Here is a 27702-nt window from a genome sequence, read left to right on the forward strand (position 1 = left end):
AAAGCCTGCTGAGAGCAAGATTAGTCTGAATACCATTTCAGTACACTTAAGACTTTTAAGACAGCTTTTATTGGATGGCTACAGTGTAAGGCTTTGCCTTTTGAAACTGTGGAAGACATTGCAGCATAAAGGCAAAGACATTTAAGTATAAAATATGCAACGATATCATTTCATTTGCATAGTCTATCACAGGAAACCTAATTTGTACAATTAATAAACATAGAAGTAGCTCAGGTTTTTTAATTCACAAGAATTCTAAAGGCCACATTCATTACAAACATCTGTGTAATGTAAAACTTTGCTCTTTTTAATCATGATGTCTACATCCTCACAACAATATAGTGTTATGTTCTAAATTAGAACTGGTACAACACAGAATATAGCATTTATTATGTTCACAACATAGTGTTAGTTTACATGTAAGTCATGTTAATAACACCATATGATGCATTTATTGCCTTCATTGGTGAGGTGAAAGAACTTTGTTACTTTTGGGGTTCGTTTGCAAAAAAACGGCCTTCATAAAAAACACAGTCACATGACAATAATACACCGCCATCCATAAAGTATAGAACATAATGTTTCTTATCACTAAATCTAATAAAGGAAACAATGTTGTAGAAGTTAAAGTACAGACATTCTGTTGTAGGTAGATCTCAACCTTTTTGCAGCCTTTTGCAGAGTTCGTTAACTGTAATCTGGTCCATGGTTTTGGTTTTAAAGAGTTCATGAATATTATGTAAATGTGTACAGTAATATGTATTGGGGTCAGCTGGGTGGGTGGGTGATACAAATACTCTTTTATTGCTATATAATTTGCCTTTAACCTCTTTCTTTTAAGGAAGTACAAAGGAACACATGACTGTATATATGCCATTTGTTCTCATATATGATACTTGTTTGTTTAGGAGAAGCCCCTAGAAATTGCCACTAAGGCAAACAACTATGAAATAAAGTGATATTTTTGAACGGTAGACATCCATCCATCCATCTATACTCTAATGAGTCATAGACAACCTGGAGCCTATTTTCAGGAGACTCTGGGCACAGGGCAGGGTACACCATGTACAGGATGGCAGTCTATCATGGGGCACAATTGCACACGGACACTCACACACCTAATCACAAACAACGGACAACTTATAGACGCCAATCAGCCTACAAAGCTAAAGTAAAACTAAAGTACAGAGAGGATGTTCAAGGAACAGGAAGAGCATGCAAGGTCAACATACACGTGGCAGAGGCAGGAGTCACACCCCCAGTGCTGGAGGTGCAAGGCAAACATTCTAACCACCAAACCACCATAATCCCCCCAACTGTAGACATACATACAGTAATTCAACATAATGAATCACAGTGGTCTGTGTGAGTGGAAAATCTGTCTAGTTAGTCTAATACATTTTTCATGATAAGTCTTTTCTCTAAAGTGAAATAAAACAATGCTATTTTTGACCAATTTTTTTTTCTCGTTAATTTGTGTATGTTAAAAAATATTCAGACAAGGGAACTGATCTGATCTCAGTTTGCTCTGAAAGTGAGAGCAAGGAGGCTGGTGCCCAGCAGATCCCCCAGTGAAGTCAGGTATGGGATGGAGTAATTATCAGGGTCCAGACCATGTCGCCAGATCAACCACACCAACACATCTGCCACGTACAGCAGTATTAGTACCTGCAGCAAGAGGGAATAAGACAGAACAGAGCAATGTGCTACAAGCCTCTCGTTTACATATGGCTCATGTCTGGAGCCTGGTGTGAGCCAGCCTTAGTAATTAGAACAATCACTTTACACCTGGTATAGTACAGTATACACTACTATGGATAGTAAGCACTACATATACAATTCAAAAAGGGATGGCATTTTATTCAGTATCGACTGCTATTAGTCAAAGCCACGTTTTGGGTCTGAGGTAGAGTGTGATTACAGATTGAAGATGCTGCTACAGGCTAATTTTGCTCTCTTGACTCCTTAGCTCCTGAAGACACTCAGACAAAAGATAAAAAAAAAACTCTTGTCAGTTTATATATAGTTACCAATGTTGCAATGTGGCAAACCCCCATAAAAACACAATATTCTGATACAGCTTAAAGCATGCATATCACACTTTAGGCATGTTGTTTTGAAATAAAGAAACTTCAGATGCTAATCAGAGAGAAGAGAAGTAATCACTGATGAGTTTTTCTAAAGCTGTATCCTTAATTGAGTCTGTGTTTATGTTTCCTCCAGTGGCCCAAACCTGCAGGAGTGCAGCACACAGGTAGCAGCAGACAAATGCAGATGTTATGGCAGTGTGTCCACCTCGTAGCATCTGGACTGTGTAAAGGAAGAGCAGGTGACCTGGAACCACCAGCAGCAAGAGAACTCTAGCAGATCTGGAGTTCACTGTTTACACAGACACACAATTTAATAATCCTGACATTGATTAGTAAACAGAATTTTTTAATGAGATTTTTAAAATCCTTGGACTTTTGACTGGCCTCTGACCTGAGGAGCAGAAAGTCATGCTTGGATGAGGGCAGTGTGTTTTAATTTGTGGGGATGTGACTCCAGGAACACAGATGCAGTGCATGTAGGTGGAAATGCGGCTGGCCTGAATGCCCACTAGGTTCCCACCTACACCTGAGACAGAGGGAAGAATGATTATTTAATGCCAGACCAACTCTGAAATCCCCTTCACATAAATCCTGAACTTTATTTTATTTCAGAGTGTAACTGTTTCAGGCTGAATACAATTGAAAAGTAGCTGTTCTGTTATCAGAGCTGAAATTAACATGTATTTAAGTGGCATACATGTGTCAAAGCAGGAAAAATCACAAAACATGCATGATCCATGTGATGGTGTGTTTGTAGGTGAACTCCAAGCGAATCTAGGGATCCTAGTTTTTGGTTCTTTTAATCACATTTGCCCCATTCCAAAATAAGACTGGCTATAATCATCACTCACATAGCTCATAGCTTTAAAAACATGCGGGTTTACAGGCTTTTAAAAGAGCAGCATTGTGTTCATATTTAAAGATGAGCTTGAAGACTGCAGGCTAGGAAATGAAGCTTACTCAAAGTGGATAATTACAGGGTAGAGAGAACAAAGCTAACATTTATTTTCATGATTGTGTACAGCTGCATCTCCTGGCATTTTATAATCTTCAGTGTTGGCATATTACACCTACCTCCGAGACAGCTGACAATAAAAAAGTTAACGCTGATCTGATCAAATCAAGTGGAACAAAAGGAGCAATAGTGTGTGTGCAACTGAGAACAAGGCATGTTAAATAAGAGAAATGAAAAGTGGGAGCCAGAAAAAGAGACAGGATAGAATAGATAAAGCCAAAGCAACGAGCTAGATCAGTGGATAAGAGGAAGTGCTGTGAAGAAAGATTACATGGTGGAAAATGGGATAAGGATGTGGGCACAGGCCACTACAATAGTATATCTTAGAAAGAGAAAACATTTTGAATATAGGCAATTGCAACTAAACTTGAATTTATTTACTTTTTTATTGAATTGATTACTACACTTATTTAAATATGTAAATATTTGTCCTAATTCAAATCTTCTTATTCTAATAACAGATACTTATACACATCATCATTTATCACTAAAAAAGAGCAAAATGATCTTCTAAAAGTATATAAAAAAAAGTCTAAGAATCAGTAAATGTGTCTTAAAACACACTTAATGATTTTATATTTGTTATAAGAATATATAATAAATATCACCAAATAAATTGTGTATGATTTAAAATAAGGTGTCACTAACTAAATGTTAGGGGCCTTGAGAAATATGGTAGCATTGGGTTGAAAGGTGAATGAGTAAGAGGAGGTTGGAAAATGAACTGAAGTGAACAGAAGGAAAAAGAGAGTCAGAAGTAAAAGAAAAATGGGTTAGGTTCATACTGTGTTATTATGAGCTGGATGACATGGAATTGTGTGGAATACAAAGTATATCTTGTGATATATTTAACGTGAGAATAATGACAAACTAGGAATTATGGAAGTAAGCAAGAAAACTGTATAATTATATTATGCTGGGTTCAGTGTTTAGTGTAGTCTGTAAATACTGAGAAATAGTAAAGAGCGAAAGAATATAAATGATTGAAAAAAGAATCACTGAACCATTTTCTGGTAATCACTATGATTTTAAATTTTATTATATTTGTATAGTGCATCATTTTATGTCAGAAAGCAGCTTTACAGAAATGTGAACATTCAGACCAAACCCAAAACTAAACTCATCCTCATCTGCGTGACACAAGATAGAGTGATCCTATATCCAAAATGACACAATAACAGAAAGAAACCCGATTCTTGTTTATAATCACTGTGCCACCCAGATGAGGGTGGCTTCTCTTTTGAGTCTGGTTCCTCTCAATGCTTCTTCCTCATATCGTTTCAGGGAGTTTTGAGGGATGAATTTCCATTTCAAAAATGTCATTTGCCAATTAAATATATATATCTATTTTTTTTAATTGATGTATTTTAAAGTGATATATTCCTGTCAAGCTGCTTTGCGACAATTCGTATTGTTAAACGCACTCTAGAAAATAAAATTGAATTGATCTGAAAACAACCTAATAATCCTGAACCTGTAAAAGTTTCCAGAATCCTTGCTCTGTAAACACAAAGTAAACTGTGTTGTTTAACCAAATAAGATCATTTTAGCATCTAGGTGTGACATTAATTAATTAATAAATTCATATATTAATAGATTCATTGATTAATAGTTTTAATTCATGAATAATCTTTTTTATAGGTTTATACAATAAGTGACCAGTCTCTGCTTGGACACTTTTAACTTGTTTTCATACACAGTGAAATTTACACCGCAGTGCTTACAGAAAACGTAGCCCTTGGCTGGTGCACCTACCGTTAATGATGGGTGTGAACACAGCCATGCCTTCAAACCGAGGGTCACTTACAGTCTTATCAAGAATCAGACCTCCAGCACTGTGAACACACCAGAGAAGCAGAGGTTTACCAACATAGCCTGGTTTGCACAGTTTAACAATGTGCAGATGGTGTATTATTTCACTTTGTTAAGGACTCACCAAAGTGACTATCTCCATTTTTTTTTTTTTTTTTACTGATTATACAGTTTCTGTATTCATGTGTATGTTAATGAAAGCCAGTAACCCAAGAAGGTTCAAATGCACAAATCCCACAGCATTTATTGATGCCCACAAAACTTCATAAAAGATAAAGGTCACAGAGTGGCGCATAAAATGAGTACAAAATGGCAAAATAAAAAAACTTCCTCTGAGGCAGATGTGGAAGTAATTTTGATTTATATCTATAGCCATACGATTTTGAAAGTAAAATCTGGACACAATTTACACAAATGTGGAAAAGGTTTGAATTCTAAAGGTTAAAAGAATTTGAGCCCCTTTGTTGTATAATAGAAATGATTATTGAAGTTTCACCTGCTGATTAGCATAGAAGTGATAACAGGTTGCCAGCCTGACTTCAGCACCTCTCTGATTGGTGGACTGCGGTGAGCGATGGCCAAACAGAGAGGAATGAGCAACAGCAACACAACACATATCAGCAGAAGTAAATACCACATCTCTGAAACAAAGGAAACAGGAACAAGAAATTAGCTTTTATAAATCTAAACCCAATGTGCAGGGGCTTGTTGAACCATGTCCTACTTCCCTGTAAATGTAAACACTGTTGTGAAATTTTCCAAAACCCTACAACACCTTTTTTAACCAATTTTTTTGCAAAATTTTTGTCATCCTCTGCTGTCCTCTAGAGGTAAATTAGTACTAATACTGCATTAGTAAGTAAAACACTCGTATGTTTGCCATCCCTTTAAGTTATTGAGCATATTCAAATATTCACTACTGCTCATTTTGAGTAACTATAGCTAACAGAAAAATAATATCAATTCTGACACTACATGTCAATAAATGTCACCCTCATTCCCATTCCTGGCAGTGTAATAGCCACTAAATGAATTTTAAAACATACACCAGTCAGTGATTTCTATTTTAACAAGCAGCAGAACGGACATGGTTGGTTTTATTATGTAAATCAATATTGCAGCAAGCTGAGATCCCAGTTAAAGTGCAAACACAAATATTGAGGCAAGGTCAGGAGCCATGGCTGCATTAATATTTATTAGCAAGACAACAAAACTAGCAACAACAGCTTTGTATGAAACTATGAAACTAAAAGCTTGTAGTTATGGAACATGGCTTGGCTTCCAGATGAAACTGGTGCCAATGTACAGTACAATGTCCTTGACCATTATGTGATCACAAGCATACCTAATATTCCCCCCCCCCCCTCCATTCTCATGCCGTACTTCCTGTTGGAGTTCTCATCACATATCACACAACCGCTTGCTGATGAAGATGGCCCCACATGAACAGTCTGGAGATAATACCACTTATGGAGATGGCTTTTGGACTACAATTACCATAATGAGTTAATAGTTGATAACTTCATCATGACTGGTTATAAAATTGCACTTTTTGACCTATAGTACAGATTTATAGAAGGGAAATTCTTATTTAATAAACACAATATATGGTGACACCCTTCTGAGCCTGGATCCTGTCAAGGTTACTTGTTCGATTCCTCTCAAGGAGATGATTGATATTGATAGATATTTATAAAACTGTTTTGTGACAATGTCTATTGTAAAAAGTGCTGAATTAATTATGAATTAATTACTACTGAAAAAATAACACTGAATTAATTCAAATTTTTTTCTAAGCTAAATTAATTTAAAGAACCTGGTTTACTGGCAATAACATTCTTAGATATCAGCATGTTAATCATTTTGCTCCAATAACAACTCAATGATAGTATGGTGCATTGTAGCTAAAACATGGAGAAATGATAATTTGCTCTGATCTACCAACCAAACCCAATTGATGCTCCTGTAGGATAACAGGTATGTAAGCAGATACCTCTAAACTGGAAGAAGTAGCTGCCAATCCCTGCCAGTAACGAGAGGGTGATGAGGTCACCGAGGCTTGCAGCTATAGGGGTTGCTACATTATCAGGGTTTATGCCCAGCTTTCGAGATCCAATGATCACAGCTACCATCATCAACCCTGTATGCACAGAAAAATAATGGAAACTATGTTTATAAAATACAACCTATGTGGTCTAACACTAAAAAACACAGCTACTCAAAGAAAAACACCGAATCCACTTTCACAGTATTAAGTGTTTGGACAGAGGCAAAGAAAGAAAATGACTTATCACTCTATGAGCTGACCCAAAGTGAGAGCAGAGATGAAGGCTGTGGTCACACTGCTAGCAAACAGTACAGCAGCCTGATGAAGGTCTATGTGGCCCTTAATCAAGCCTCCCAAACCTACTGCAGCCAGTGCAGCCAGAAAACCAACCACTATGGCCTGCACCTGCCAGAGAGAGAGAGAGAGAGAGAGAGAGAGAGAGAGAGAGAGAGAGAGAGAGAGAGAGAGAGAGAGAGAGAGAGAGAGAGAGAGAGAGAGAGAGAGAGAGAGAGACAGAGAGAGAGACAGAGATGAAAGGTGCATGTCAATCAAATACAGGGTCTGAAAATGATTATGTGTTTGTATGTGCATGTGTGAGTGTCCAGAGAGAAAGACCTGGACTAAAGCTAGATTGGAGTACACCATCAGTGTCCGCTGCCTGGGATTGTCTAGCTGTCCGGTGTTGGCCTGTATGAAGATGAGATAAAAATGAAACAGTTAATTAAGTTAGGAGTTAAATCTTGAGTTAATTTATGTATTTTTCATATACCATCAAATATTAAATGTCTGTTATTGACATTTGTGTGGAACTGCAGATTGGGTTGAAAACTGATTTCTTTATGGAAATTATTCTACTGTAATATTTATTTGTTTTATGATTGTTTGATTGTTAATCCAAAATATCTATCTTTGAAATTAAATATATATCAGGTTTTATTTAATTTATTTAATCTAAAAACATAATATGCAGGATTTATGACACAGGCTTTGAATTTCTGTATTCTTCTGACAGATCTGATTTTTTTTAAAAAAACTAATCTGGAAAAGAAAAATATTTCAAGCTTTGAATTGTAAATGGAAGTACAAATGACTAGATATTCTAGAGGATTAGGATTATAGTCATGATACATTCACTTTGCATTGTATTTGTTTTTTTGTTCATTAAACAGGTGATATTTTTGTGTTGTGTATGTGTCTGTGCTCACTGCTGTGGAAAGTCTGGATGCCAAAGTCATCTCCAGATTTCCCTTTAAACCCACTAGTGCAGGAACCAATATAAACACTTCAGAGATTTCTTTAAGCATTTCCCAGTGCTGCAATATAGAAAGACTAAGAATTAATGCAAAAAAGTAACAAAATTATTTAATCTATAATTAAACCATGCACCTTTTTGCGCGCGCACACACACACACAAACAATATATATATAAATAAATATATATATATATATATATATATATATATATATATATATATATATATATATACACACACACACACACACACACACACACACACAGAAACATACTTGTACTGTATTCATGATCATTCCTGCAGCCACCAGACTGAGGCCTGCCAGAAGGTAAGGAACTCTGGAAGGTAGCCACTGGCTGGATGTGTCAGCTTACAGGTGAACCCTCACAGCTTCTGTGCCAAAAATGCTAGTTCCAGCTCCAGGTGCAAAAAAACCATCATAAATTCAAACACACAGCTCGGCTTCGAGGATGACACTGAGTGTATAGTGCATGACATTGTGTCCTTTAATTCACATCCAAAGCTTTCTGAGAAGATGCTAGAAGAATTCAACACGAAGGACTGCAGGGTCGTGTTGTGGAGAAGACAAATAAACATTTCACTGGTGGCATATTTTCAGTGATCAGCAAGAACTCTGAGGAACCGAAAACAAATATATTGTTGATTTAAAGATGATGGGATGAGATGATACACTTGTTGATTCCCTGTCCTTAACTGTTGTTTTACTGTCCTGTTGCTCAGCCATTTTCCATCACGTCCTGTTTCAATGTCATTGTATTTGAAGGGCATATTTGATCTTGATCTGAAGGGGTCATTTTCTATGCATACAATTGTACAAATGTCTAAACTTAAAAATGTATCTTTCTCTCTCTCATACACAGACACATACACATAATACACACACACACACACACACACACACACACACACTCTCTCTCTCTTACACTTCACTCCTTATCAGCCCTGCTACTGACGAAGTCCTGTGGAAGCCACTGCGTTGTCCGAGTCTAAAGAGCATTCTGGTGCGCTGGGAGAGAGAGACCCAGAAGGCAGCCAGCTTCTTCTCTGATGAGTTTGTCCTTCGTTGCTCGGTGGTCACATTCTGCAGCAGCAGGTCCCCCCTCATCATCTCTCACACACGGACACCAGGTGCAGGCAGCTCACAATACTGCAGATTTTAAATCAGGCTTTTCCTCAAGCACAGTGTACTTGTACTTGCAGAGTGGGTATCCTCTGATCAGTGCCGTCTGATCTGTGGCACAATCGTGAGTCCTAAAGTGACGCAGGTATGAGAATGCTGGGTGGTTGTGTCTTCCAGAAGCGCTCTCTCTCTCTCTCTCTCTCTCTCTCTCTCTCTCTCTCTCTCTCTCTCTCTCTCTTTCACTCCCTCTTTCTTTCACTCCCTCTCTCTCACTCCCTCTCTCTCTCTCTCTCTCTCTCTCTCTCACTCCCTCTCTCTCTCTCTCTCTCTCTCTCTCTCTCTCTCTCTCTCTCTCTCGTGAGGGAAAGACAGGCAAATTCCAGCATGATATGGTTCTTTCTTCTTTCTCATTTTTTCTGCTCAATCTATTAAAAGCTTCAGCTCCTCCCCTCTTTTAAATCAATTTAATGTCTTTTTGTCCTTCCCTCTGCTCTTCATTCTTCCGAAGAGAAAGGTGTGAAACTACATGTGCATACACATATGTCATTACCTCAATCCTCATTCCAGAACCTGTACAATTTAATCACCTCTCCTGGGCACATTTAATAGATTCATTTTGTTAAATACTGACAGTGCTTTGCCCCTGTCGCTTATTCAGAGGACAACCAAAGGACAGCCGGTGAGTCAGCAAATACGTAATGAGTCATACAGTATAGTATATGGGCCAATAACTGACAGGCTTCTCTCCATCCTCTGCAGACATGACGGTGCTGTGATAACAGATTTTCGAAACTTTGTGTTGCAGAGAAATCATGCATCTAAAAAATTCAATCTGAATGCTATAGCAGTCAGTTAATGTTTCCTAAGTGCTTCTATTAAAGCCAAGATGCATTATGTAATATGGCACTTGTTACAACATTGATATATCTGAGTAATCTCTGTTACATTCATACAGTAACACTTTCCCTGTCCACACTCTGGCACACACAGTAGTCTAAATACTGATGCTCACTTTTTTACTTTTCCATATAGTAAATGTTTGATTCATTTGCACCAAATCTGTATTGTTATCAACTATCTCATAGTGTTAATGTCTACAAAATTCAAAAACACTTAACAAACAGAACAGAGTCTGGCTCGGCCTTGGGATGCTCTCTGGATGGTTTTGAGATGGTCAATAAACTCACTGCTATTCTTGACAATAAACAGCATCCTCTCTTCATGACCTACTGGGGCAATTTCAGAGCGGTCATCTGCTACAGAAAGGAGCAGCACAGGAGGTCACTTCACACAAACAGCACTCACACTGTACAACATTTACTCTCTGTGCTGGGACATTATTTTGCACTGAGCCACAGTCTCAGGATAATCTCAGTGGACAATAGTTGAAAGTTACCACTTTCATGGTAATAGCTAGTTAAGGTAGTCAGCTAATGTTAGAAAACTGTTAGCACCATGTATTCAAACTACTCTATAAATGTAACCTTACATACAAGTAGAAACTAATTCATGCAATGGTTAACATTGTTCTATTTAAATTAAGGACTCAATTAGCATCCTAGCTTTGTTTGGATTCCTGAAGCTTAGACATGACTTTTGTAGAATGTCTTAAAATAAATTTCTCTGTTTACAATAAAAAGTTAAATACATTTCTACATCACAGTTCACCTCCAATGCCTATAAGCCCAACCTGGTAGCCATTGTTTACCAGCAATTTTTCATTAAATAGCATCTTGACAAGTTTAGCATGTGTTTTTTAGTAACTGATCAGACCAGCAATATCTTTCAGAAGAGCAGGATTTTTTTCTAACCAGGCATGTTATAGTTCTTTAAGCATAGACAAATTGTGAGGAATGGAAGCTGTTTATTAGAGACTAAAACATACCAGGAATGGAAAATAGGCCTATATTTTGTAAACTATGCAAACAAAAAGCTATCATAGAAGCTTTAATTTAATTTCATGTTCCACTGTAGACGGACAGTCACAATAAACTGGGTCAGGGTGATCATGACATCTAGTACTGTTGAACAACTCTGACATGCTTACATGTAGTGTCAACATAGCTAAACTGAGCATTTATATCTTTTCCGAAATATGCTTTTCATATAATGTTAAAACACGATATAAAATCAACAAAAAAACAAAACAAAACAAAAAAACACATGAATAAGCACATACATTATCAGCACTAACCTGTATTTCATCCAGCACCATTCCAGCTGTGACTGTTCCTAGTCCTGCAAGCCAGAAAGGAACCAGCACCTGCCGAAAAATGACTGAAGAAGATTCTGTAGTCATTGGGTCCATCTTGACATCAAACCAGCTGTGTCTCAAATTCAGGTTGTTGTAGTAGACAGGTACTGTAGACGGATGTCATTCATTTAAATATTCTTCTACAATATGGAACTTTGCACAGAGCTTGACCATATAGCTTAGAGAATTGTTCTGTTTCTAAGCTTCCACTAATGTTTTATTCAGTAAAAGTTGAAAAAGAAAAAAGAAGTAAAAGTAAAAAGATGTCAGAGTCCTGTAATCCGTTGAAGATTGGGCAGTAAAACACCTGATGTGCTTTGCCCACATAAACTGGGCAGCAGCCTTATGGTGCGCTGGGAAGAGCATTGTACATGTTCTGTCCTTTTGTACACTCATTGGTCAATAATCTCTTTGGCATGATTTATATACCAGAGCTTACGAATGTCAAGAAAACAAACAAGATAAACACCAAGAATTTTCACTTTAAGAAGACGTTTCATATAGAGAGAGAAATGACCAAAATCATAAATATAAAAATAAAAAGAACATTACATTAAAAACTATTGAAAAATAAAAATCTGGGACAGTTAAAAGTAGAGGCATGAACATACTGCTCCACTGCACATTTAGCAAGAGAGAACAAAAAGTACACAGTTTCAGAATTAAAACACTGGCTTTGATTTAAACCAAGACTTTTTGTTTTTCCTAAAATAATTAAAAAAAAAGATATTATTAGTTAGGTTTCATTACTTACTCATCCTTAATGTGTAAGCTCAAATGTTTTTGCCTATTTTTATGAAGTTCAAAAATGCTGGAGTTGGAATAAATGAGGTTTTATTAATATTGCCAATATATAATATTTTTCCACTTACAGTATATTTACATTTATTCATGTGGCAGGCTCAGGAGTGAAGCAGAATCCAGTCCATGGAAATAGCTCATTAATAGATGAGTGTTTGTATTAGTTTATACTAGTTTGTACTACAAAGCCAAAAATGGACCAGCTCCCTCTTACCTCAAAGCCCTCATCACTCCTCGCACTGAACCTCGCACCTTCAGATCTAGAGTACCAGCACTGCTCGACTGGTCCCACCATCTCTCAGGGTAAGAGGTAAGTATACTACAAGACTCTCTTCTGTTCTGGCACCAAGGTGGTGGAATGAACTTCCCCTAGGGGTCCGGACAGCTTAGTCACTGGCTATTTTCAAACAACGGTTGTAGACCTGCTTACTCATGAAACACTTCAACTAGCACTTTCTTCTTTGTTTGTTGCATATATGTTTATAAAAAAAATAAAAATAAAAATAAACTTGAACAAAGTTTTAGACTCGTAGTATCTTAAGTATGTAACCTAGTGAACCAGAGTTCTGGATAAGGGCGTCTGCCAAATGCTGTAAATGTAAATGTACTAGTAATACCAACAGCCACAAAAATACCAACCATAAAAACACCATACAAACATTCAAGTGAGAAAATATTAGGTTAAATTTATTTGTGTGGCCTGTGATTAAAATACATCAGTGCATTTACAAAAGGCAATGATAATTACACATAAAAAACAGCTATTGAACATTAATAACTGTTCTTAGATTATAAATATGTTAATGTCCTTTTTCAGTGTTCTCACTGTTCTCTTTAAAATATGGCTTCATGTCTGAATTAGTATTAATTATTAATAATAATTATTATTATGAGTGGAGAAATAATGGGAAAATCTAAAATGCTTAGTTACAACAAAAGTGTAATATTCTTTAAAATAACTATATGCTTTTCATTTTAACGGTTTGTTCAGTTTAGAACAGTGAAGCTCCTTTATTTCTGAAATAATTAAGCTGACTGTAATTGATGCTTCATCTGGACAAATCAGTACTCTATTGTCACTGCTTTCGTCTTCAAATATTCATTAAGAGCATCTTGTCCTGATGGGAAGAAAAAACAGAGAAAATCTCATTTTAAAACATGAAGGCTGGAAGATAGATGTTTATCTTCATAAAAGCACACAGACACACACACACAGACAGCTAGTAGTCAAAATGCTCTTCCAGACAACCTGAATACACACAAGGGAACACACATTAACACACAAACACAAACACATGAACGCACACACAAACACACACACACACACAATCACGAACACACACACAATCACGAACACACACACAATCACGAACACACACACAATCACGAACACACACACAATCACGAACACACACACACACGAAAACACACAGACACACACGTCTTACCCAAATCTTTGCCAAAACCAGACTGCTTGAAACCACCGAAGGGAGCTGCCACATCGGTCTTGTTATAGGTGTTGACAAACACGGTTCCAGCTTGAAGCTTTTCACTTACATACAAAGCTTTACTGATGTCCCTTGTGAACACTCCTGATGCCAAGCCATATTCCGTAGCATTCGCCCTCTGCAGCACCCCATCTACATCTCTGAGAGAGAGAGAGAGAGAGAGAGAGAGAGAGAGAGAGAGAGAGAGAGAGAGAGAGAGAGAGAGAGAGAGAGAGATTTAGTACAGCTCAAGTCATCAATGTGAACATAGAAGCTTATGATTAGTACTTACCCATCCTGAAACCTGGAGATGATCATGACAGGGCCGAACGACTCCTCAATAGCGATGTACATGTGGTCCTGCACATCAGTAAACACAGTGGGCTCAAAGAAAAAACCTGAGAAAAGAGAAGTGTCAAAAGATTTCTTCACCACCTAACTGACAAACACACCGTTAATTTCAAAATCAATCGAAACACTAGTGTGACCGGATCTCTTTTGTGTGACCTGAAAACCGCTGCTGGCCTTGTCATAAGAATACATGTTTAACATGGTTAAAAGTCATTTATTATTAATTATTAAATACATTTATTGGCAGATTCACCTTCACCAATGTCAAAAAAAAACAACCTTTCTTACACCAATTTTTTCACTTTTCCATTCAGCTATGTTGATGAGATGCCAGCTATGTTTCAGTGACTAATGAAACACATTGTATGATCCTGCTGTGTTTATGCTATTTAGATGAATGTGAAGCTTGGTAGTGATACAGTATATGCAACATGAGACAGCAGTCCTATAATCATTCAGCCCACACAGCAAACACGGAAATGTGTGCAGCTGGATGAGATGAGGTATGGGATTTGGGCTTCCACTCTGGATAAGACATGATTGTGGGAGGTAAGACAATTCTTGCAGCTGACAGGGTATTATATCATTGGTGTTCATCACCGGCCAGAATGCAGCAATTGTGTTTGTTTCTAAAAAAATGTTTTAACTGACTACAGTGCCAGTGTCATGAGCCCATTCTTCTCCCTGCATCTGCTGTGTTCACTGAGCACTATTGCATTTATAATGCAATACATGTAGGAGAGAAAACGTCATGAATCAGCTACACTTGGCTGTGACTAGTACACACACACACACACACACACACACACACACAGATACAAACATACACACACACACACAGATACACACGCACACACACATACACAGATACACACGCACGCACAGATACGCGCACAGATACGCGCACACACACACGCACAGATACGCGCACACACACACACGCACAGATACGCGCACACACACACACGCACAGATACGCGCACACACACACACGCACAGATACGCGCACACACACACACGCACAGATACGCACACACGCACAGATACGCACACACGCACAGATACGCACACACGCACAGATACGCACACACGCACAGATACGCACACACGCAGATGCACACACACACAGATGCACACACACACAGATGCACACACACACAGATGCACACACACACACACACACACGCACACACAGAGATGCACACACACACACACACACAGATACACACACACACACACACACACACACACACACAGATACGTGCACACGCACACAGATACGCACACACGCGCACACACACAGATACGCACACACACACACACAGATACGCACACACACACACACACACAGATACGCACACACACACACACAGATACGCACACACACACACACAGATACGCACACACACACACAGATACGCACACACACACACACACACACACACACAGATACGCACACACACACACACACACACACACACACACACACACACACACAGATACGCACACACACACACACACAGATACGCACACACACACACACACAGATACGCACACACACACACACACACAGATACGCACACACACACACACACACAGATACGCACACACACACACACACAGATACGCACACACACACACACAGATACGCACACACACACACACAGATACGCACACACACACACACAGATACGCACACACACACACACAGATACGCACACACACACAGATACGCACACACACACAGATACGCACACACACACAGATACGCACACACACACACACAGATACGCACGCATACACAGATACACACACACAGTCTGTACCTGGTCGATTGACTTGTTTCCCCCCACACACAAGTGTGGCTCCCTCTTTGACTCCCCTCTCACAGTATTCCACTAGTTTGTCTAAGTGAGCTTTGTGGTTCTGGGGCCCGTGATCAGTGGAGCGGTCCAGAGGGTCACCAATCTTCATCTTCTTCACCTCTTCAACCTACAATCATACAGTACACTGCTGCAGTCAGGACCATCAAAAGTTGCCAATAACTTAAAGCATGCCCCATTGACCATGATTTTACATACTGTATAGACCATGAGGAGTCTTGACTTCTGCCTCTTAGAGCCTTTATATTTATTCACTGTATATATACACACCTCTATATATATATATATATATATATATTATGAGGTACATATTTATCTGCACTTCTATTTGCACAATTGCTACTTTTTGCACTTCTGGTAGATGCCAGACAGCATTTCGTTGCTGTGTACCTGTGCTATCAAATGATAGATCGATCGATTGATCTATGTATGTTAGGGGAAAAAATGTTCACTTCTATCTTACCACTCTTTGGACAAATGTATCATGCAGGGATTCTTCTACAAACAGTCTGCCTGCAGCGATGCAATTCTCCCCCTTGTTAAAGAACACTGAACTCATCCCCTGTACATGCAAAGAGACAGTGACATTGTTAAGACTTTTTCACCACTTTCATAACACTGAAATATTTATTTTATAGGTGAAATAAGCAGAGAGGCTCTCTGACCATTCTGACTGCTTTGTCCAGGTCACAGTCATTGAAAATAATCAGTGGAGATTTACCACCCAGCTCCAGAGAGACCTTCTTTACATTACTGATCGCACAGCTGCAAGACACAAACACACAATCTGACAAACGTCCAATATTATAAACTCAGCATTTTTGAAGCTTGCTGTTTGTAGCTGAGGGTCAGTGTTCACTGACCTCTTCATGATCTGTTTGCCAATCTCAGTGGAACCAGTGAAGCCCAGTTTGCGCACGTCAGGGTGGTCTGACAAACGCTGACCAACCAGTGAGCCTGAAGCATGCATGTGTGTGTGTTGAGAGGAATAATCTCATTATGACATGTACTTTGCTTTCATCAATTTTAGATAGACTTTAAGCCATACAATATACAAAACAATTGGGAAACCAAATCCTGTGTCTTACCTACAATTAATCAATCCCACATAGTTTTCTTCAAGTCTTTTACATAACCTTGACAAATTCTAAAAAAACTGGGAAGCACGAAAAATTGTTTTTGACTGAATAAAAAATTGTGGAATTAATGTCAACAAATAAGGGTTGTGAATTACCCAGCTTAAGCACACTCATAACCAATGTTTCTGAACACCGCTTAGCGATAGCAAAAACAAACATGACTTGCAGTTGTATGCAACACAGTGAGTGTTGACAAACCCCCCCACACACAGACAACAATAAATGATAAAAGCAAGTGGGTGAGGTTGTGGGTGGAAAGGGGTGTTGCACAGATGTCCCCAATCTCCTGGCACAAGTTAGTTAATAGGTCATCCATTCAGGAGTTACTCTGCTATGAATGGTGGTTCACCATTACATAACAATCTAACAATCTACATATATATCTGTAGAGCGAGACAGACAGAGAGAAAGACAGAGAGCGAGTGAGACACAGAGAGAGAGAGAGACAGACAAAGAGAGAGAGACAGAGAGAAAGACAGAAAGACAGAGAGAGAGAGAGAGACAGAGAGAAAGACAGACAGAGAGACAGAGAGAGACAGAAAAAGACTGACAGAGAGAGAGATAATTGCCCAACATACAGTACCACATACTGTCCAAAGTCTGGTAAATAAAATCAAACATGCCTATTATACAACTCACTCCAACTGAGATTAGATCCAGAGGCAATAAGCTAGACTGTGGATATAATTATGAGCTGTGGGTATAATCAGAATAACAGTCGTTTTATGTAACAGCTTATCTTGATTTAACAATGTTTATGAAGTCCTTTAACTCAACCAGGAGTCTGTGCCTAAGACTGTAAATTCCCAAAGACAGAAGCAGTACTGAGGCCAGTTTAGTTTTATATAAGCCAATGATGAGGTGTGTCTTTTTCAAATCTGAAGGCCACAACAAATAAAAGCATTTCAATTATTTTAGTTAATTTCAGACTACTTCTCGGCAGCTGATTCATTTGGCCTTAACTGTGTAGCATACCTGATCCAGGCAGGATGTTGATTACGCCTTTAGGAAAACCTGCTCTTGCGCTTAACTCTGCAAACTTCACAGCAGTCAATGGTGTCACCTAGAGTTACACACACACACACACACACACACACACACACACACACACACACACACACACCTTTAACAATTTTTGTCAAACATCTGACACAGAGGTTTGATTCCACAGGCAATCACAATCTTCTCACCTGTGCAGGTTTCAGTACCACAGTGTTTCCAGCTGCCAGACAGGCTGCGGTTTTCCAGGCCAGCATCATCAGAGGATAGTTCCATGGAATAACAATACCACACACTCTAAACACACACACACACACACAGACACACACACTATTTATCTATCTAACTGCTAAAGCACTTGCCATAAAGTCTTAATTAAAAAATTTGCAAAATAAACAACAAAATCAGCACACACATAAGTGAATTGAAGACTTTACCCAATTGGCTCTTTCTTAGTAAAGGTGAGGTTGCGATTGGGCCGAGCTTGATTGATTGGAATAGTGCAACCCTAAAGAGGAATAAGCAAAACGGTTACAAACAATAATTTGTTATATATTGCTTTTAACAAGAAGTTGACAGCTCTGTTAGGGGTTAACTTCTTACTTAGTTGCTTGGTTACAGAAAACATTAATATCATTGACAAGTAGAGATTTCTATTTGTTTATTCTATTTATGAATAGTCTTGTGTAATATGGTGGACGCCATATAAGTCCCTGTCAATAAGACAGTTATCAGTGAAGCAATTTTTTTTGACATATTGTAAACCCTGACATCAAATACTCTTCTTAAATGCTATTAGAAATAAGGGTGTCTCAGTGATTATGCTTCAGAACCAATGATCAGAAAGCAGCACACTTTACTGTCTATTCCTCAGCTGTATGCTAATAATAATTCTGCCAAATGTAATAAAATTTATTTATCTTTTCCTGAGTGCCCCCCATAAAAAAATTATTACACTTATTCGAAACATAGCCAAAAAGGGCCTGCAAAGTTTTTTTTAGTTTTGTTTAATCATGCCAAAGCCACACTTTAAATAAAACACACAACCACATACGCACAACCACGCACACACAACCACACACACGCAACCCCACATACAGAACCACACACACAACCACACACACCTGGATCTTGTCACACCAGCCAGCAAAGTATCTGAAAGTCTGAATGGACATTCCAATGTGTGTTTTAAGGGCAAGTGTGTAAACAGCTCCTGAGTCTATCGACTCAATTGTGGCCAACTCCTCCTGATGCTGTTCCATCAAATCTGCCAATCTGGATTAGAAAAAACACACAAACACAAAAGACTTTGTATCACGAATACAATCCAAAAAAAACTTGTTCCTCTATATAAATATTTGCTCACATAAACATCCCTAATTGCTTGCAGTTACACATTTTATCTGGATTCTCTCACTTGTAGATGAGTCTGCCCCTGTCTCTGGGGTTCATTTTGCCCCACTCGCCATTCTCAAATGCCTCTTTAGCAGCTGCCACAGCTTTCTCCACATCTGAGATCTGAGCTAGAGATACATCACATATTGGCTACAGAGAATAAAGAAGAAGAGAAACAGAGAACAGAAGAAAAAGAGAGGGCACAGTTATTAATTATGCACTGTGTTAATGTGAGGAAGATGAGTAGGTGGTGAGGATTGAAAAATTCAAACAGACCACATTTAAATGAAAAAAATAAGGACTTGCTCAATAGGACATATCAACTTAAAATCACCTAAATGTGCATTATCTATAATCATAATAGAGCCTCATGTCTTCCACGATGGACCTGTAATAAACCACACAACATCCTCACACTCCACCTGGGCAGTTGTAGGGTTAATGGTCTTGTAGGTTTTTCCTCCTTCAGCATCCACGAATTCTCCATTTATAAAAAGTTGGTGGGGAATTCGGATCGTCATGTTGTTGATGTTCATCTCTACCTGAAACAAAGGTTAATACAGAAATCTTTAGTGTGACAATGGGAACTAATCACGATATAGGAAGAACTGCTAATATAAGATTAAACGCTACAGAAATGTTAGAGGCTTACATAGTCTACATCTAGTTCTTCTTCAGCATCCTCTCCCCTCAGCTTCCTCACACACAGCTGGATGAATTCCTGAAAGGTTGTTGCCATGTAAACATCCTCGTTCTGTAGCTGTAGCTGACTCGCCCTCAACTTCACCTCCTCCACCAGCCTGTAGGAGAAAACAGATAAGAGTTTATACAGACAGTTATACACATGTACAACTAGGCGTCAGATGATGATAATGACAATAATATTATTAATAATTTGAGTGAGAGTTTACATGCTCCACATAACAAATCACAAAATGTGTTTACCTGACAACATCCATAGAGGCAGCACCAGACTTAAAGAAGTCAGTGGAGTCATCAATCGTCTCAACAGTAGTCAAAATGCTCTTCCAGACAACCTGGATACACACAAGGGAACACACATTAACACACAATCACAAACACATGAAAACACACACTCAATCACAAACACACACAATCACAAACACACACAATCACACAAAGACACAAAGACACAAAGGCACACAAAGACACAAAGGCACACAAAGACACACAATCATGAACACACAATCACGGACACACACACAAAGACACACACACAAACACACAAAACACATGCACACAAAAACACACACACAAACAGATGTACACAATTAATTAAGAGACACTACACCCTCTTACATTGTTATATCTGTACTTCATTATAAACTCTGTGTTGCAAGCCTATGCTGATTAACAATATCATATTATATTTATCTCACATTAAAGTATCATACTTCTCTCATATCGCTATTCTGATAGAAGGCAAAGATAACTCAGATTACTGATTAAAGATTACGTTTAAGTTTAAAGTGACAAGTCAAATGAAGCCGATGTTAACGTTCACAGTAGCACAATCTATTTAATCAGCTCTTCAAAATAAAATCCCAGACACTTTGTTGTGATCAGGTGAAATATGAGGCTTCTGTGAGTACAAGTAGCTGCAAAGTGAACAGTGCTTCAGTGTCTCACCCTCATCTGCTCAGCAAAGTTCTTCTCCTCCTCTGTGAGCTCCACTGCAGTACTGGAGGCAGCCTTGAAATACTGAGCAGCTGCAATCATCTTCCCATCATCAAACTGCAGGTTCTTCACCAGCAGCTATAAACACACAAACACACACAGCCACATACACACCATCTGCTTAACTATGCAAATCTCAAGCGCAAAATTGGTGCTTTAACTGCAAATTCTGTACTGCCACTCACTGCTATTTCTCTCTTGTACATGCATTCTGTTTTCTAACTAAATTCACTAATCACACTTCATTCTCTCTCTCTCATACACTCTCACTCTCTCTCTCTCACAGAGAGATTTTGTGAACTAAAAACAAAGCTTTTTCAACCTAAGCACACAGAAGTACAGCTTATGTACAGTAGTGGCTTGCTGCAGTCAGCCAATATGGCCAAGATGAGCTGACTGCAGCTTTATTTTGGACTGATGAACTGAATAATTGTGTTCGGCGCTGCTTTAACAAAAATGAACATGTCCTTTTATGGCTAATGTTGCATTTATAGGCTAGGCTATTTATGTAACTGAAACATGCTCATTTTTGATTTTCCTTTATAGATGACTGCATTGAAAGTATGAAGAGCTCTCCTTTGAATCCTTATGAGCTGACTATACTACTTGAAATTCTACTAGCATTACTTCTGGGTGTTCTCACCGCCTTGCCGTCGTTGCCAAACAGAATCAAGCCGTTCTTGCTGACCAGACCTGGGCGACTTGCTCCGAGGATCTCCAAAGGTTGCCCTTTAGCTGTAGATCCATTATCCACTAATGTTGAACCATAAAATGTCACATTCTATAAAGACAGAAAACAGAGCAGAGAAAATCCTTCTAATTAACCATTACTCAGCATACTTAAGCAGAAAGCAAGTATTAGATTAGATTTTTGATCAATGTTGATCAGGATTTTCTACCATGTATTTTTTTGGTAAACAAAGCTAATGCACAAAGAGGTTCCTTGTATTGTACATTACTAATAAAGTGTGGATCAACAAAAGCATACAATGTGCATGACAAACCTTTCCATCAACCTCTGCCCAGGCTCCAGGAACTTTATCATTTCCACGGATCCAGTTATGAATGGCTTCTGCAGGCTGGTTCCAATCAATCTACACACACAGACAGACATATCACATCTTTGTTCAACTCAAGCACTCTACTGATTTTGCTCAAGTGATGATTTGTGGGTATTAAATATGTTCTGTATCATTTAAAAAGAAACCAGAATGGACATCCAAAAAACATAAGCTTGTCTACCTTTGCATTGTCTTTCTTTTGAATGCATTCATACGTGGCTCCTTCCTCTGGCTGCTTAATTTTCGGAGCCTTACCTTCTGCAATTAACTTCACTGCCTCCACCTTAAACATATAAACATAGTCAATAAAAAGTCATCAGCACATATAAAGAGAACTGCAAAAGCAAGAATATATGTCAATGCAATGGGCACATTCCTTTATGACATACAGTATAAACAGTGAGTGGTAGGGCTGAGCACAAGGACATATGTGTTGATATCAGGATGTACACTAAATAGTCTGTACCGTCTTTTTATTTGAATTGTTTTCCTAATAAATGACTTCTTCAGACTTTATTGCTGTTCCCATATTGCTAGCGAAACTTTACGAAAGCATTATACTGGTAAGCATGTCTTATATATTGAGTATCACAATGACATGATATCTTCCACCCATATTGAGTTTAAGATTTAAAAACATGGCTGCAGTAGCTTCCGGCACTGATTCTCACCATCCCTTTGACTCCCTCTGGAAACAGGAAGCGCTTATAGATGGTGTTCACGGTGTCATCAGGCTCAACATCACACTCTTTCTGCAACAGGATTGGCCCAGTGTCCAGTCCATCATCGGCCCAAAACACTGTAAATCCACCCTTTTTGTCGCCATGGATAAGAGTCCTATAAACAATGCAAGAATTTTTCAATATTGGCAAAATATCCAGTGGATGTGCAATAAGCAATGTACATAATGTTTATTGTGCTATTTGGTGGCATTGAGCATATTAACTAATCACAACCACACACACAAACATACACACTGACCAGTTAATGGCCGAGGCGCCTCTATGGCGGGGCAGCAGTGAGGGGTGGTAGATGATGGAGCCGTGCTTTGGATGGTCTATCACCTCCATCGGGATGAATTGAGAGCAGAAGGGCAGTACATTGAGTTCTGCTCCCATGGCCTTATACTGTGCCACCACCTCATCAATGGCTTTGCCCTTTACACGCCAGCGTGGAAACTTGAACACCGCCACGCCATCCTTCTCTGCTTCAGCACCTGAGGTGTTTCAAAGTCATTCTATTTTATTTTCATACATTTCATACACTGAAAACTTTATTTCACTGCAGAATGACAGAAAAACAGATTTGGAAAGTAATCAGCTTAAACTTTTAGATGCGCCCAACATAGAGCAGTCAAAAAACTCAAAGACAAGATTACAATTTGAAATAATACTCAAATCCTTTTGAAAGCATGCTGTCACACCTGTGAGGAAACACAGTTTTCCTTCATTTCACTGTGATGTCACAATGATTAATCACTGCCGTAATGATGATGATTTATTTTCATTTATATCGTTGATCAATTGTCCTAGCACACTTCACTAATGCAGTACAACAAGCAGGAGGACTCTTACTGTCTAATCTCAATTATGCTGCTTCATAGCTACTGATCCATAAGGATATACAGAAGTGCTGTTGAAGGCTCTATCAATTAATGCATCGATATTTGTTCTTGAAGTCACAGACGCGATCAGTCTACATCTCTGTTGGGAGGATGTACAGCACGAAGAGGCAAAGAATTTAAAGTTATTACAGGACAACTGGGATGCTTATCTTAGCAGCAGGTATTACACATTTCTAAAAGATAGCAAATAATTAGTGGATATCAATATATGCTCTGTATACTGACAAAGGTTATTTTTCATTCAAAATTGTGTGGTGAAATTCAATCCCACACATGGTGAATGCAATATTTGTGAATGATACATTTCAAAGAGATCGTTGTTTTTTTTTTTATTTCACTGAGATTTTGGCTTTATATAATTCTACAGTTCTTAATTTTGAAATTTGTACCCATTCTCACCACTCCTGATCAACCTGATCCAGCTCCTGAAGCACTTAATTATTAACTGCCTTGTTAAAACAATGGTATGCAGGTCAAGGGGTCCAAATGGACATCTCTTAAACTTCTACACAAACACTATGAGAAGAGGAATGGAGAAAAAAATAGACTCACCTAGTGGGTCAGCCTTGCCATCTTTGTCAGGTATAGTAAACACTCCAACTATAGTGTGGCCCTCCTGCCTCAGCTCTTTATACACTTCCTGTCCAAAAAGGCTTTGGCCGATCACAGCGATCTTCATTCTGAAGCCAAGCTGAACCACAGGGAAAACAATGGATATTTATGCACAGACAGACCATAACCACTGACCACGAGCAGAAACCAGTGAAATATTTACAGCTGCTCTGAAACACACCCTTTTTTGCACTTTCTATTGCAGTGTCATATTTGCATACTACATCTGATACAGTGGTACCAAGAGGAGTAAAAACGGAAGCTATTTGGGTCGAGCACTTCTTTATTTCCCTATTTCGAAAGAATAAGTAAAAAGAAGTAGTATTTAAATACTTCTTTTTCAACCTGTTGTCTCTGCTGTTTCAGCAATAGGAAAATTTGCATATGAACTGCAGTGATATTGCGTCACTGAGATAAAAACAAACAAACCTAAGAGCCAGAGTTGTATAATGTGGATTAATTCTGACACATTTTTTAAGACATTTGCATGATAACACCTGGAATCTCGTTAAAATTTTTATTTGTTTCGTGATTTCACCTAAACAAATACCTGACACAAAGCAGCTTTCCACAAATCTGGAGGCAAATATAGAGTTTGACAGCAAACAAACACAAAAGGGAACGTCCTTCAGGTTGATGTCTTATAGTGGAATCAAAATCAAATCGACTCTTGAGATAACTAAAATTCCTGACATGTCATTTTCTTTCATCATTACAAGAGCAACAAGCTATAAATCATGTTTTACTACACTGAAAAAACCCCCAAAACACTCAGCGTTTGATATTTACCAGACATTCAGCCAAAATAAAATCACTTTACTATACATGTTTAAAATGTACTCTTGAAACTAAATCAGAAAACCGCTACATTTTGTAAAGTAATCCAAGACAATGATTTTCATCCTTGAAAACATGAGAAGATCTGCTTTAGAGGTTCACAAACACTTTTAATCTGTAAAGACATTTCTGAATAAAGGTCAATAAATCTGTTGCGTTACTGGCATACAGAGGATGGGCAAAGCTTTTGAAACATGTCTGAGTCTTATTCCAGTCCTATAAGAACATGGGTTCTGAAACATGTTGAGAAATTTGGGAAAATGAACTGAACGGGAAGATTTCCACATATTTTGTATTATTGGCCTATAGTAAATATAAGGCGGGGGGGGGGGGGGGGGGACCCCAACACCTGTGCCTTCTTTTTTTCACCTCATAGTATAGATTCAGGGTCCAAAAGAAATGTATATCAGTGATAGATGAGGATTAATGGGAGACAAACAGAGAGGAGAAAAGTCCACACTGCCTTGAATGTGGTGAAATGTGCAACGAAGGAAAGATATAATTTAAACAAACAAACAAACAAACAAACAAATGCTGTAAACTGAACAATACTCTTGTTAGAATTTATTTATCAGATATTATGCATTATTAAAGTCATATTTTGTTGCTCCGTTGATTTATTTACAGCATCTTCACTTTTCCACAAACACAGTTTTTTTCCTAACTACACATTTTCACAAATGAGGTGATGTTTCACATGTTCAGTTACACATGATGTAAGACTGAATTAAATTGCCCCGCCACGCTTTTCTTCAGATATATTGCAATATATATTATACGATTTCGCGCGTTCAATTACAAAGGTAAAGTATTAAAGCACATCATCTAATGTTAATGACGGAAACCATCGCCTTGTAGAAAGTGAAAAAAAGAGGTTTTATTTTATTTTATATCAAGAAACAACTCGGGGCTGCTGCAATGTAAATATCACAGTTGAATTGATATAAAGGGACTTTTATTTTATAGCGCGCTGCTGTTTGCACGGTTTTACTGAATCTCTAAAGAAAACCTTCAGATGTAGAATCTGTCAATGGAGTTAGTGAGTTACTTTAGGACTGAAATTAACCTGTTCCTGTTCTGCATGTATGTGCATGAACTACATTTTTTTGTCAAGAAAAGGACTTTTATTATGATTGATAAAACCTGTCAAAGCTGCTTTAGACTCCTGGTTCACTTTCCATAAAGAATCTTGCAAACCCAAAAGCTGTTACTTACCCACAATGCATTTCGCACAATATACTCTATGCTGTATATGATAAATTAATCAAGCACGGATTTATCTAAAACAACAACTTGATTTTAGATTTAAAAAAAAAACCAAAACAGTGAATACCTTTGCAAGTCTTGAAGACCCTCCTTGTGTGTGAAACGGAGATCCAATGGGAGTGGTTGGATTTTATTTCTACGCCTGGTCAGACAGCATGAACAAACCAATCAGGTTAGAGTAAATCTCTCAGCAGCCAATGAGAGGAGGGAAGCAGAGCCACGTCCTAAAAATACATTCTAACTGTCAAAAAAAGTTTGAAGTACAGTAAGTGCTCCTCCATAAGCACTGTGGAGGTTTAGACGTCGTCGTCTTTCTCTTTTCATGCCAAGGGGTGAAGGAACTCTGCTTATGTTTTGGTCAAGAACATTGGTCAAGGTCACAGTCAGGTCAAATGTCTCATGAATTTAACACACTACTGCTGCTGTATATTGTACAAAAAGCATAATACTGCACAATGCTGTTATCTGCATTACCGTGCACTTCTCGCACATTACTGATCAGTCATATATTCTGTATGTATATTTAAAACTCGCACTGTCTATAATGTCTCACTTTGTATGTTTTGTCTCGTCTCGTCTGTTTTGTCTCGTCTGTTTTGTCTGGTATAGACAAAGCTAAATGTATAGTATAGTGTTATTTATGTCTGTACTTTTAAGAGTCACTTTTAAGAGTCACAAAGCTGGAACCATATTCCTTGTGTGTGTCAACACACTCGGCCAATAAACCTGATTCTGAGTCTGATTCTGATTCAACGCATATTTTCTGCCATCTAAGATCAGCCTGTCAGTAGGAAAGTCTTGTTAGTGCAATATCTAAAACAATGTGCTTAAATGTAGGATATGAATAGACTGATACTTGCTACAGCTTAACAGAATAGAGATATTTTGAGCTTGATCCTAACATGCTCAAGGAATATTTTAAGTATTTGAAACATTT

General features: G+C 38.2%; 2 protein-coding genes across 6 annotated transcripts; both read right to left on the minus strand.

The window, feature by feature from the left end:
• Positions 1-50: 50 nt before the first annotated feature.
• LOC113642875 (solute carrier family 41 member 1-like) lies at positions 51-12941 on the minus strand. Of its 4 annotated transcripts, XM_047813704.1 has the most exons (11): positions 11553-11682; positions 8492-8634; positions 8170-8277; positions 7580-7651; positions 7225-7369; positions 6911-7057; positions 5414-5558; positions 4861-4940; positions 2482-2616; positions 2234-2379; positions 51-1668 (listed from the first exon to the last, which is right to left on the minus strand). In XM_047813704.1, the coding sequence occupies exons 2-11, from the start codon at positions 8510-8512 to the stop codon at positions 1519-1521; spliced, it is 1149 nt and encodes a 382-aa protein (XP_047669660.1). In that variant the 5' UTR covers positions 8513-8634; positions 11553-11682; the 3' UTR covers positions 51-1518. The 4 variants fall into 4 exon arrangements, with proteins under 4 accessions (XP_047669660.1, XP_027002441.2, XP_027002440.2 ...); XM_027146640.2 differs by lacking the exon at positions 8492-8634 and having other exon boundaries at positions 2482-2610; positions 11553-12941; XM_027146639.2 differs by lacking the exon at positions 8492-8634 and having other exon boundaries at positions 11553-12053.
• A 138-nt stretch (positions 12942-13079) lies between these two features.
• aldh1l1 (aldehyde dehydrogenase 1 family, member L1) lies at positions 13080-26989 on the minus strand. 2 transcript variants are annotated; one of them, XM_027146637.2, is made up of 23 exons: positions 26833-26989; positions 24603-24741; positions 23408-23642; positions 23098-23263; positions 22608-22709; positions 22370-22459; positions 22009-22146; positions 21318-21443; positions 20613-20704; positions 20320-20467; positions 20090-20209; positions 19690-19817; positions 19397-19547; positions 18710-18780; positions 18464-18569; positions 18249-18336; positions 16998-17091; positions 16800-16899; positions 16598-16696; positions 16078-16243; positions 14193-14298; positions 13862-14061; positions 13080-13531 (listed from the first exon to the last, which is right to left on the minus strand). In XM_027146637.2, exons 2-23 carry the CDS (start codon positions 24727-24729, stop codon positions 13476-13478), a joined length of 2709 nt encoding a protein of 902 aa, XP_027002438.2. In that variant the 5' UTR covers positions 24730-24741; positions 26833-26989; the 3' UTR covers positions 13080-13475. The 2 variants fall into 2 exon arrangements, with proteins under 2 accessions (XP_027002438.2, XP_027002439.2); XM_027146638.2 differs by having other exon boundaries at positions 26715-26837.
• Positions 26990-27702: the final 713 nt, after the last annotated feature.

The sequence above is a fragment of the Tachysurus fulvidraco genome, chromosome 5 (genome assembly GCF_022655615.1).
Source record: "Tachysurus fulvidraco isolate hzauxx_2018 chromosome 5, HZAU_PFXX_2.0, whole genome shotgun sequence".
In the NCBI taxonomy this organism is placed as follows: Eukaryota; Metazoa; Chordata; class Actinopteri; order Siluriformes; family Bagridae; genus Tachysurus; species Tachysurus fulvidraco.

What these genes read in the sequence shown, in the direction of transcription:
- LOC113642875 (XM_027146639.2), bottom strand. Translation starts at nt 11,666, where the DNA reads ATGGACCCAATGACTACAGAATCTTCTTCAGTCATTTTTCGGCAGGTG. An exon ending in TGGTGCTGGATGAAATACAG is followed by an intron (nt 8,278 to 11,552) that starts GTTAGTGCTGAT and finishes TCTATATTGCAG; the next exon opens with CACTGGGAAATGCTTAAAGA. An exon ending in CCAATCTAGCTTTAGTCCAG is followed by an intron (nt 7,370 to 7,579) that starts GTCTTTCTCTCT and finishes TCTCTCTGGCAG; the next exon opens with GTGCAGGCCATAGTGGTTGG.
- aldh1l1 (XM_027146637.2), bottom strand. Translation starts at nt 24,729, where the DNA reads ATGAAGATCGCTGTGATCGGCCAAAGCCTTTTTGGACAGGAAGTGTAT. An exon ending in GCTGGTGTGACAAGATCCAG is followed by an intron (nt 18,781 to 19,396) that starts GTGTGTGTGGTT and finishes ATTCCTCTTTAG; the next exon opens with GGTTGCACTATTCCAATCAA. An exon ending in GAAACAAGTCAATCGACCAG is followed by an intron (nt 14,299 to 16,077) that starts GTACAGACTGTG and finishes CTCTTTTCTCAG; the next exon opens with GTTTTTTCTTTGAGCCCACT.